Raw genomic sequence first — 13419 nt, forward strand, 5'->3', positions numbered from 1 at the left:
TAGCTGTTAGTATTTATGGCCATCTTCACTTTACCATTAAAGAGGAGTAAGTCTTTTCTGACTTTGCTTTTCCCCTTCTTACATCCTCTAAGAAGGATTGTGTCCTTGCCAGCTCAGTTCTTCATTGGGGCAATGAGGAAAGAAAAGCAGAAAAGTATGAATAACTGCATCAGAAGGGCTGGAAATTTCCTTTTCTTTCCTTAGTTTTTGGAACAGAAGAAATAATAGAGGTGGAAAGAAAAGGGGAGGGACTGGAAAGATGAGGGCTTTAAGAAAGGGTGAGATTTCGAGGAAAGAGAGTTTACAAAGAGTGGTTGAAAGTGAAACTTCTGGTTCGCCCTCGTTGCGCAGTAGTGCTAGCGACTTCGCGGTTTGGTCCTCCGACCTGGCAGCCGCCACTGGTGCTGAGCTGCTAGGAGGCCTGTGTTGGCGAGCTCGTTGGAGCTTGAACCCATTGTCACCCCTCCGACTCACCGGCAAAAAAAAAAAAAAAAAAAAAAATGATTGAAGCAGATCGTCCAGGAAAGCTCTTCATTGGTGGGCTTAATACGGAAACAAATGGGAAAGCTCTTGAAGCAGTATTTGGCAAACATGGACGAATAGTGGAAGTACTCTTGATGAAAGACCGGGAAACCAACAAATCAAGAGGATTTGCTTTTGTCACCTTTGAAAGCCCAGCAGATGCTAAGGATGCAGCCAGAGACATGAATGGAAAGTCATTAGATGGAAAAGCCATCAAAGTGGAGCAAGCCACCAAACCATCATTTGAAAGTGGACCGCCTCCACCTCCAAGAGGTAGAGGCCCTCCAAGAGGTCTTAGAGGTGGAAGAGGAGGAAGTGGAGGAACCAGGGGACCTCCCTCACGGGGAGGACACATGGATGACGGTGGATATTCCATGAATTTTAACATGAGTTCTTCCAGGGGACCACTCCCAGTAAAAAGAGGACCACCACCAAGAAGTGGGGGTCCTCCTCCCAAGAGATCTGCACCTTCAGGACCAGTTCGCAGTAGCAGTGGAATGGGAGGGAGAGCTCCTGTATCACGTGGAAGAGATAGTTACGGAGGTCCACCTCGAAGGGAGCCACTGCCCTCTCCTAGAGATGTTTATTTGTCCCCAAGAGATGATGGGTATTCTACTAAAGACAGCTATTCAAGCAGAGATTACCCAAGTTCTCGTGATACTAGAGATTATGCACCACCACCATGAGATTATACTTACCGTGATTATGGTCATTCCAGTTCACGTGATGACTATCCATCAAGAGGCTATAGCGATAGAGATGGATATGGTCGTGATCGTGACTATTCAGATCATCCAAGTGGAGGTTCCTACAGAGATTCATATGAGAGTTATGGTAACTCACGTAGTGCTCCACCTACACAAGGGCCCCCGCCATCTTATGGTGGAAGCAGTCGCTATGATGATTACAGCAGCTCACGTGACGGATATGCTGGAAGTCGAGACAGTTACTCAAGCAGCCGAAGTGATCTCTACTCAAGTGGTCGTGATCGGGTTGGCAGACAAGAAAGAGGGCTTCCCCCTTCTATGGAAAGGGGGTACCCTCCTCCACGTGATTCCTACAGCAGTTCAAGCCGCGGAGCACCAAGAGGTGGTGGCCGTGGAGGAAGCCGATCTGATAGAGGGGGAGGCAGAAGCAGATACTAGAAACAAACAAAAGTTTGGACCAAAATCCCAGTTCAAAGAAACAAAAAGTGGAAACTATTCTGTCATAACTACCCAAGGACTACTAAAAGGAAAAATTGTGTTACATTGTTTAAATTCCCTGTTAAGTTCCCCTCCATAATTTTTATGTTCTTGTGAGGCAAAAAGTAAAACATGTTTAATTTTATTTGACTTTATGACATTGCTTTTCAACAAGCAAATGTTAAATGTGTTAAGACATGTACTAGTGTTGCAACTTTCCAAGTAAAAGTATCCCTAAAGGCCACTTCCTATCTTGATTTTTCCCAGTAAATGAGGCAAGCAATTCTAAGATCTTCCACAAAACATCTAGCCATCTAAAATGGAGAGATGAATCATTCTACCTATACAAACAAGATAGCTACTAGAGGGTGGTTGGGGTGTGCTACTTATAAGATTTCAGGGTGTCTTCCAACTGAAATCTCAATGTTCTCAGTATGAAAAACCTGAAATCACATGCCTATGTAAGGAAAGTGCTATTCACCCAGTAAACCCAAAAAAGCAAATGGATAATGCTGGCCATTTTGCCTTTCTCACATTTCCTTGGGAATCTGCAAGAACCTCCCCTTTCCCCTCCCCCAGTAAGACCATTTAAGTGTGTGTTAAACAACTACAGAATACTAAATAAAAAGTTTGGCTAAAAAAAAAAAAAAAAAAAAAAAAAAGTGAAACTTCTGCGTAGCTCTCTAACTTGAGATAAGACAAAAAGTAGAGCTCTGCTGAGGTCAGATACAGGGAGAGGACATCTGAATATTAAAGGAAAAACAAGACATGGAGAGAGAAGTTACGGAAAAGTTAGAATATTGGTTTGGCCATTGTAACAATTATTGAAATCCTAGTAGTATAAAAGAGATAAAAGTTTTATTTCTCTTACAAAAACGTCTGGGTTGAGGGTAGTCCAGGAGGTTAAGAGTGCTCTGTGAAACTGAAAAAGGTGCCCAGGTTTCTTCTATCTTGTTGCTCTTGAAGGCATTGTCCTTGTCTATATGATCAGAGTTGGTCATCCCCTCCACATCCATATTCCAACCCAAAGAGGGAGGAGAGCGGAAGTAGAGCACATTCTTCTTTTAAGGGCAGAAACTCTGAATTGCACACATCACTCTGTTGATGTTCTGTTTGCCTGAACATCCTCAGATGGTGAAACCTACTTGCAAGGGAGGCAGGGCAGGATATTCTCTGGGTGGGCAGTTCAGTGCCAGGCAAAACTCAGGGGAGTACATTACTAAAAGAAATCAGGGAAGACTAAACAGAGGAACAATTAGCAGCCTCTGCACTTATAGTTAGATAAACAAAAGAGCCTAAATCTCAATAAGCTTGAGTTGGCTGCAGGGAGTTTGAAAGCTAATCTGGGTTCAGATTGCAGAGGGGTGTGTGTGTGTTGGTTTTACAGGGGAGCAAGGCAGTAGAAAAGGAAAGCTTATAGAGTAAATCTGTATACTTAGTGTAATTGACATTGTACTATAGCAGGACACACTCAGGTCCATGACTCTAGCTCGTAAGTATGTCTTCAGGGGTGAGTCAACATTTTCTGTGAAGGGACAAATAATGAATATTTCAGCATTTGTGCGCCATGCAATCTCTGTTAAATATATTCAAGTTTGCCATTGAATTACAAAGGCAGCCTAAACAATATGGAAGCAAATAGGCATGGTTATTTTCCAAGAAAGTATTATTTATGAAAACAGGCAGTGGTTCAGATTTGACCTGTGGGCCTTAGTTTGCTGCCCCCTGCTTTAGTCTATTGCTTCTGAATCTAGTATCTGTCCCCATCTAATATAAACCTGCCATCTACTATTTACTTATCAATTTATTTAACTGAGGTTGCATTCTATGCTAGGCCCTGAGATACAAAAGTGAGACATAGTACCTGAAAACAGGGAGGTTATTGTCCAGAAAGGAGATATACAAGGAAGTAAATTCAAAGCACCCTGGTAATTTCTACAGTAGACGTATGGGCCAGAATTTGTAGGAACATGAGGGAAAGTATGCCAAAGCTTGCCTGAGTGTCAGGGAATGCTTCTCAGAGATAAGGTACACAGGGACCTGAAGACAAATGGAAGTAGCCCTTGGTGACCAAGCAGGAAAGAAATTTAAGGGGAAGAAATGGCATGTGTGTGAAAATGAAGAGTTTGGCATGTTTCTAGCACCACAAGCTTTCAAGGAGCAGAGGTGAAGGCCTAGGAGTTCAGACTATAAAGGTCATTTACGATCATTCTAAAGAATTTTGTTTTTTATTGTAGATAATGGGGATTATTGAGAAAACATTCAATCAGGCAGTAATGGTTTCACATCTGAGTGTTAGAGAGATGCCTCCTGAAGGAGTGTGTGCCATGGATGGAAGGGGAGGAAGACTAGAGCAGGGATGCCATTGAGGGTTAGCATGTGTTTAGGAGAAAGAGGGCAGGGGGCTGAAACTAGTGGCCAGCAATAGGCAGGTATATTAGTCCATTCTCACATTGCTATAAAGAGCTACCTGAGACTGGGTAATTTATAAAGAAATTATAAAGAAATTTATAAAGAAAATAGGTTTAATTGACTCACAGTTCTACAGGTTGTACAGGAGGCATGGCTAGGGAGGCCTTAGGAAACTTAATCATGGTGGAAGGGCAAAGGGGAAGCAGGCATGTCTTCACATGGTGGCAGGAGAGAGAGAGTGAAGGGGGAAGTGCTACACACTTTCTAACGACCCGGTCTTGTGAGAATTCACTCACTATCACGAGAACAGCAAGGGGGAAACCACCACCATCATGTAATCACCTCCCATCAAGTCCCTCCCCCAACATTGAGAATTACAATTCAACATAAGATTTGGTGGGGACACAGAGCCAAACCCTATCAGCAGGGAAATTTAAAAAATTGATTCAAGAGATTTTTGGGAGTTTGAGGTGATATAAACTCTTGCAAATTGTAAAGGGAGAAGAAAAATCAAGAATGACACCCAGAATACTGACTTGAGTAACCAAGTGCATGGTGGCACTTATCAAGACAGAGTAGGGGACACAGGAAGACTACGTTTTGGGAATTTGATATGTATTTAATATGCTTATGCAAAATCCAGGTGGAGTCTATCATGCAGTTGTCAGTTCCTTGGGAGACTAGAACTACAGACTTAATCAACTAAGATGCTTCAGTTTGGAGGTGGGGAAATGTAATTACTTACACTCCATTACATTCTGGAAAATGCAACTTAAACAATCAAAATGAGCAAATACAGAAGTCCAGGGAAAATCAAAATGTGGTTATAAGATATAAAATCAAACCAAAGTCTGCCTATGCTTATAATAGACTTCAAATTTTGCACTAAAATTCCTTATAGCCAATGCAAAAAATGAGGCAGTTGCTTGAATCACTGTATCTGTAGGACAAACACCAGTTATTTAGGGGAAGCCAGTTGGTCTTGGTACTGAGACTTTCCAACGTGATGTGGCGAGAAAATTCTCCAACCATATCCTCATAGAAAATAAAATGTTTCATTGGACTTTATCTTCGGTTCTCAAAAGGGAACAACTAAAGCAAAGCTGTAGCAGGTCAGTTTTATAGGGGTTCAGTCATTCTCAATTCATTCATCTTCATAAAGTGCCTAGGTCAATAACCCTTCCAGGGTGTTGTGACAGAGGGAGAACAGAACCAGGTGGAATCCATATGACCTTCTGGTTCCCAGCATGGCAATATCAAGAAAACAATATAGTCTTACAGACCATTGTCTTAAAGAGGACAGTTTTATTCTCTCATCTTAGGGATTTTGCTTAACTGTATTTCTTTATATTTATACATTTAAATTGTTTATCTGAAGAAGATCAACATTACAGGGCAGATATTTTCAAAGTCACTAGTTTTAGGTCAGAATAACTTTTCTTGTTTAAAATGTTACAAATGGATCAGTAGAATAACTATTGCTATGAGCCATTATCTGGAACATGGGAATGGACCGGTACTGAATCACTATTATCCAGCACTTTTTCCTGTTTCTGTAAAAAGGTTAGCTGGGTAAACTTAGAGTCTGAAATAGAAGGGGAGCAGATTATCTAAATTAGAACATGTGTTCATCACTTTTCTCCTCAAAAAAGAGCATCTCTCAACAATATGATTCATCATCTCTACTATCCAGGTTTTGTTCTTTCCATCTAAACAGAATCAGATCCCTCATGTACACTATGAGAATATCCTTAGTGCTTGTTGCAGTAATCTCCATTTATTTATAATTATCCTTCAACCTTTTATGATCGGAAGATGTTGGGAATTGAGTTGAAGACATACAGAGAAATATGTGGAAAAATGGGGCATATGGATATAACAAAGAGATTTACTCCACTTACTTCTAGCTTAGATTTCTGATACCTTTCCTCATAAACTGTTTATTCTCATTTTAAAAATTATAAACTTACATCTGGAATTAAAGACTTTTTGTAAACTACAATATATGAAAAGAAAATGATCAAAGTGTAAATACACAGCATTAAAAATTGTTATGTGTAAATACTCAGGTAGCTATCATACAGACCAAGAAATATGATTTTGGCAGAATTCCAGAAATATCTCCCGCCACACCCACATGTCTCTTCCCATCATCAGTTCCTCCATTCCACAGTAATCATGACTCACTTTTATGATCATCACTATGCATGCCTAAATACTGGCTTTTTGAACTTTCTGTAAATGGAATCATTGAATATATATCTTTTGTGTCTGATTTCTTTTATTCAGTCTTATGTTTTTAGAATTTATCCATGGTGTGGTGTGCTATGATGCATTCATTTTCCATTCATTTTCATTGCTGTGTTAAATTTCACTGTTTGAATAAATCCCAATTACTTATTCATTTTATTATTTATGGACATTTGAGTAGTTTCCAGTTTGGATCTCCCCTGCCCCTCACTTCTTCAGTCAGTCTTGTTGCTCTTTGGTAATGCAATTTCCACAATAAAAAAGGGTTGGAAAGAGGACATGAGGAGTTTTAGTTACTGTCAGCCATTATAAACGTTTTCTGGAAAACTATCTTCTATGAAGTCATTTGACCACGCTTACCTTTTAAAAAATATATAATTTTAACTTTTATTTTAGATTCAAAGGGTACATGTGCAGGTTTGTTACATGAGTATATTGTGTAATGGTTTAGAGTACGATTGATCCTGTCACCCAAATAGTGAGTATGGTATTCAATAGTCAGCTTTTCAACCCTTGTCCCCCTCCTACTCTCCATCCATCTCCCCTCTAGGACTCCTCAGTGTCTGTTGTTCCCATCTTTATGTCCATGTGTACCCAATGTTTAGCTCCCACTTATAAGTCAGAACATGCAGTATTTGGTTTTCTGTTCCTGTGTTAATTTGCTTAGGATAAAGGCCTCCAGCGGCATTCATGTCGCTGCAAAAGACATGACTTAATTCTTTTTAATGGCCATATAGTATTCCATGGTATATATGTACCACGTTTTCTTTATCCAGGCCTTACCTTTTGATCATATGTGATACATAAAAAAGTGTCATGCAAAATGGCGAAACACTGAACATACTGAGTATCAGTTATTCTGTTATCACAATTTTTACACTTTTAAAACTAAGATTAATTAGTTAGTGAGCATTAATGAATGTGTACAATATCAGGTATTGTGTGCTAATCCTCCCAAAGCTCTACAAAGTAGAAACTATAATTATCCCCATTTTACAGATGAGAAACTGAGGCACAGAGGTGGAATCACTTACATGCAATCACACAGCTATTAAATACAGCATTTACTGCATCTAGAATTCAGCCTAATCAGATTTCATATTGTTTTCTTTTTTTTATTATTATTATACTTTAAGTTCTAGGGTACATGTGCATAACGTGCAGGTTTGTTACATATGTATACTTGTGCCATGTTGGTGTGCTGCACCCATCAACTCATCAGCACCCATCAACTCGTCATTTACATCAGGTATAACTCCCAATGCAATCCCTTCCCCCTCCCCGCTCCCCATAATAGGCCCCGGTGTGTGATGTTCCCCTTCCCGAGTCCAAGTGATCTCATTGTTCAGTTCCCACCTATGAGTGAGAACATGCGGTGTTTGGTTTTCTGTTCTTGCGATAGTTTGCTGAGAATGATGGTTTCCAGCTGCATCTATGTCCCTACAAAGGACACAAACTCATCCTTTTTTATGGCTGCATAGTATTCCATGGTGTATATGTGCCACAATTTACTACTGCACTAAGTACCCTAACTAAGAACAAGCATGAGGAGAAAAGGTAGAACTTATACTTCTGATCAGCTTACATTTGTAAGATCATATGATACTTAGTTCTTTCTTTTTTTTTTCTTTCTTTCTTTTTTTTTTTTTTGAGACGGTCTCGCTCTGTTGCCCAGGCTGGAGTGCAGTGGTACAGTCTCAGCTCACTGCAAACTCTGCCTCTCAGGTTCAAGTGATCCTCCCACCTCAGCCTCCTGAGTAGCTGGGATTACAGGTGTGCACCACCACGCCCAGATAATTTGTGTATTTTTATTAGGGATAGGGTTTTGCTATGTTGGCCGGGCTGATCTTGAACTCTTGGGCTCAAGTGATCCACCAGCCTTGGCCTCCTAAAGTGCTGGGATTACAGGTGTGAGCCACTGTGCCCAGCCAGATGCTTAGTTCTGATTTAGAAACAAAACAATACAAAACAAATCAACTTCACAACTATACAACCACAATGACCTATGTTAGGGCAGAAGAAGGATTTGTAGGTTGGGTCCCCTGCAGCTTGTTAGGACTTCATTTTTCTCTCCCACCAGATCGAGTCCTGCAAACATAGAAGGTCTCAAGAGAACCACCTCATTAGTACTCACACAGGAGCAGATCCTATCATCTACAGCCATAGCTTCCCAGCACTGGTGGAAAAGGTCAGCTTGCAATCAGTCGCAGCCCATAGTCAGGTAGTCTGGGCCACAATATTATAAGGTAAACAGCAATGACAACCTAAGCAGAGGCATTTCATTCCACACAAAATCTGCAATGCCTTCCATAGGACCTGCCTGCTCATCAGCACTCAATAAATGTCTGGTGAATAAGCTAGAATTAAAAGATATAAAACTGGCTTGACTGATTTTATGAAACTGAATCCTTTTGCTGTTATTGAGAATCATTAGAATGTCATTCTGAGCAAAGCTCTGAGCTCCATCTTTCCTCCTCTTTGAAAATCAGTTATTCTTTGGGACCTGCTGTGGGCGTGCTCATAAACAGTGCCGTACATAGTGCTTTCTGGCAAAGCGTTTGTTTGCGGGTGTGTAGACACAGCCATAAATGTGTGGCATTGTCTTCTGGCATCCAAAAGCAAAAGCAGTGAATTAAAATCCCAATTTATTTATATATCTCCTCTCTTCAGTTGAATATCTTGTTCAGAAGAGTTATATTAATATGATTTATCACAATAAACAGCATGGTTCCTGCTTTAATTGATTTATCTTTTTCTTCATATAAAAATTCCCTATATCTCTGTTCTGCACCAACTTTAAATGTCTTTTTCACCTCATAGATCTTTGTTGGCACTGATAATTTCTACAGAGATCAGATTTTTTTAAAATACACTCTGCATCTTAAATCATTCATTTTCTCATTTTCTAAGTGCTGACTATAGTCATCCTTACATTTACTGAAATTAGCATGAGTTTTAAACAATTAATCACAAAAGAAGTGGAGTGGGTTTTTGCTTTTTAAAAAAGCCTTTGCTGTTCTTTATGGATGAAACAGTTGATATTTTGTTAAGAGATTTTTATCTGAGTTCAATTCCCTAGCTTTAATGTATTCTTAACTGTTCTAAATGAAATGGTTTGTCTTATATGAAAGTGTATCTATGGTAGCATAGCTATATCTAGTCTTTAAAATGGATCATTTCATTTCATACATGCTATAGAATCTTGAATTTCACCTTTACTCAGCTCAATTTCTTTACTAAAAATGACTCTGTTGCTCCAAATTCCTATATCAATAGATTGGCTATATCAAATCCAAGCAGTAATTGTTCATAAGCACATATTTTATAACATGTGCTAATAGAGTAATAAAATATATTGCAATAACAATATGCTCTGCCTGATAGAATTTCATCATGAGACTCCATTAACACATTCAGCTGGTATCAGCTTGTGAAAATGCCTTCCATTGTGGTGGAAAGGAAATACTCTGTATGAGTGAATGGAGAAAATGGGCTTGAGAGAGGAATTTCTAGAAAGCCTAGGTAGAATGAAAGAATCAGAACCATGAATGGATGCTGAGCAAACATCTTGGACATGCATTGTGCTGCGCCTGCACTTTCCTACCCCTTAATCCTCACCCTTCACAGTCCAGAGGCTGCCCTCAAACCTGAATAGAGCTGCTCTCCTAAGCTCACTAACCAAGCTCCTACCCACAATGGCCTTAACTTACTCTATCCTATTTTCCGCATGCAAGCATGAACCCTTCCTTCTTTCATTTTCCTCTTCCCTTGACCTCTGTGAGGGTAGCTCTCCTCCTACTTTTCTAAACCTTCACTCTGGCTCCTCTTGGGCTCCATGCTGCAACCCTGCCTGTACCCAGGTCCTGTCCCTGGTTCTGTTCTCCCCGCTATCTGCTCTCCTTCCCTAGTTTGTTTCCCTCCGTTCACCGCAACACCACTCCCAGGCCTTACCTCTCTCCTGTGTTGTGGCACCCATGTCAGTGCCTGTGAAATGCAGGAACCTTCAACTCAACTTGCCCCAAACCAGATGATGTTTCACTGTCCTCCACATCAGCCTTTCTTCTGAGGGCCGTTTTCCCTGTGCTTTTTACTCTGGTCTCCTGTGATCCGCTTGGTCTGTTTTAGTAGGAGTTTGGCCTCAGAACATGTCAGGGTGTTTCACCTACTCGAGTTGGGTTCTTCTGGCACCAGGCCTTTGGCTTGTTTTCCCTGTATTTCATTTCCAAGTTCAGTCCTCCTCATCTCAGCGCCTGGAATGTTGGGGTACACCCCTGAAATGTTTCCCTGATTTCTTTCTTCTTTTAAAATCTGACTTATCCTGCCCAGTATTGGAAATCAGTCCTCATAACATGTTCTCAGGCCAACCTCCTACTAAAAACAACTCCAGTGACTCCCTATTTTCTGCCAACTAAAGTTAGTGCAGTATCTCCATGACCAAGCCATAATGTCTTCCTAGACTTGTTTCCCACTACTTTCGTATGTATGTTCTCTGTACTTCAGCAAAACTTAATCGCTTGTAAACATCATAGTTAATGAACATTATTCCTGCTGTCTCTCAGGTTTTGCAAATATTTAAACATATAAATGACCAAACAACATAAGAAGAACCACATAATATATACCATTTCGCCATGAGATACTTAATCATAAACTTATAATTTTGAAAAAAAATTAACTTTTGTATTTGTTACTTTTTTTAATTACGTAGATTCTTTCAAGAATTATGCTAAATTCTAAAATGACTTTCTTGTTCTGCGTATTCTCTTCTTTTTGTGGAAAAGAACTTGATGGCTTGAACCTTGAAGCCTAACTCTTCCATGAATTAAAAGCTGTTTAATTTGCATGGATTATACACATATTCTTTTGATCTTAATTCCTTGACTGCATTTTCAGCTCTCTAGTCCTTCAGTTAGAAAATGAAGTCACATTTGACACCTGCTCAATGCCTTTTACACACCATCTGACCCCTCAGCATGCCTCCAAGCCCTCAAACAGCCCCAGCCCCTTCCTCCCTCCCTGACCTTACCTTTTGTGTTTCAAAGACACCTCCTGAAACATGGAGCTTTGCCTTCTGATCTTTACTTTCTTACATAAATGCACAATGCAACACATATTGGCTTACTGAATTCAAATAAGTTATATATTTACAAGAATGTGATTTTTTTCTTAAAGAGCGCTAGACTTCTGAAATAGCACTGACTTTCAATGACACCTCGTCAAGTCATTTTGATTGTCCTTCTAGAAAATCAAATATCCAAATATCCTTCATTACATTATTATTATTATTATTAATTATTATTGTGAGATGCAGTCTCACTCTGTTGCCTGGGCTGGAGTGCAGTGGCATAATCATGACCTCAGCTCAGTACAACTTCCACCTCCCGGGTTCAAGCAGTTCTTGTGCCTCAGCCTCCCAAGTAGCTGGAACTACAGGTGTGAGTCACCACGCCCAGCTAATTTTTGCATATTTAGTAGAGATGGGGTTTCACCATGTTGGCCAGACTGGTCTCAAACTCCTGACCTTTTCCCACCTCGACTTTACAAAGTGTTGGGATTACAAGCTTGAGCCACCACACCCAGCTCATTACATTATTCTTAAAGTGGGAGATTTCTTTCTCTAGGACTCTTCATTTACAACCAGGTACTTGGCTGCCCTCAGGTCTCCCATGATCTATGAGCCAGGAGGATGCTAAGGAGCTCACACCACATAACATCTGAGTTTTTGATTCCATTGCAAATGGGTAATTGCCTCTGACCCTGCACCTAATCTGTGGTTTTCAATAGCCACAGGCATTGCTTCTACTTCTGGCTTGGCTGAATCCATTGTGTAACTGGCGTGGTGTGATAGCTCTAATACGGAGAAAAATGAGCGACAATTCTCTAGAGGCAGACACAGGATTGATTTTCAATACAGGAATTGATTACATTTCAGGCAACTGACTGTAATTTAGTGGGGAAAAGCAGAGTCAATGAGGCTGATATAATGGTTTCCTCTGTAAGCACTGATGCAATTAGCAACTCATTTTAATTGAAAAGGTACAGCAACTCTTGCACACATTCCTATGGCCTTCATCACAAAACACAGACTGCCAGGAAAAGCCAAGGATTCATTTGGTAACACTGTAATGCATATTTAGTAATCCCAAGGAAAAGGAAACCATTTGAGTAGGTTCAGGTATGCTTTAAAATATATCATCAGTTCAACCAGCTTTTAAGTGAGAATAATAAGTAGTTTATCTCATGAGATATTGAGGGTTATCAAGGAGATATTTCCCCTACCCAAAAAAGACTCTCTAATCACACAGCTCTTGTCCCTAAATTTTTGCCAGATTTTCCAAATAGAAATTCAGTTTTTTAGGGTTAAGGCATATGACTAACGAAGTCACTCCGTAATGCAAATGGCCATTATGTTTTAATAAACTTAAGTCACCAGTGATGCTATCTCTCAGATTCCGATCCTGATTCACTGGGTCTAGAATGGGACCCAGGAGTGGAATTTGCATTTTCATTAAGTATCCTCAGTGAGTTGGGTATGTAGAAGGTATTCTAATAAATACTGCTCTAAATATATAGATTATGTAGGAATTAGGTATTAATTATTAAATATTTAGACTTATTTCATATCGTTTTTCCCCAAGAGCATACTGGAAAATTGGAACAAAAAACAACTAAGATTCAGGAGAGGGTCATGGAGAAAAGAAAATGCACACCATGGAACAGTTGCCTGAGAAGACAGGCTCAGGCTAGTGTCTCTGCAGGGAGCACAAATTGGGTAGGCAGAAAACAGAATAGGTGTGTTAGGTGCATGTGGCAGGCAGCAGGGTCAGGACCAGGGTGAGGCGAATGAGGTATCTGGTGGGATTCATTCTCAGGGCTGTGCTAGAATAAGTGTTACCTTCAATTTTATACCCCTGGCATGTCACTCACTTCACCCTAGTCCTGGCTTTGGTAGACACTTCTGAAATGGCTCCCAGTAAGCCCACCTTCTGTATTCATACCTTTGACTACCTTCCTTTGTGTGGGACTGGACCTAGTGACTTGTTTCTATTGA

General features: G+C 40.2%; 1 protein-coding gene across 1 annotated transcript; it reads left to right on the forward strand.

Annotated features, from left to right (window-relative positions):
- Positions 1-338: 338 nt before the first annotated feature.
- LOC104671082 (RNA-binding motif protein, X chromosome-like) lies at positions 339-2318 on the forward strand. Its single transcript, XM_030922399.1, has one exon. The coding sequence runs from the start codon at positions 501-503 to the stop codon at positions 1206-1208; it is 708 nt and encodes a 235-aa protein (XP_030778259.1). The 5' UTR covers positions 339-500; the 3' UTR covers positions 1209-2318.
- Positions 2319-13419: the final 11101 nt, after the last annotated feature.

This window comes from Rhinopithecus roxellana, chromosome 18 (assembly GCF_007565055.1).
Source record: "Rhinopithecus roxellana isolate Shanxi Qingling chromosome 18, ASM756505v1, whole genome shotgun sequence".
Classification (NCBI taxonomy): domain Eukaryota; kingdom Metazoa; phylum Chordata; class Mammalia; order Primates; family Cercopithecidae; genus Rhinopithecus; species Rhinopithecus roxellana.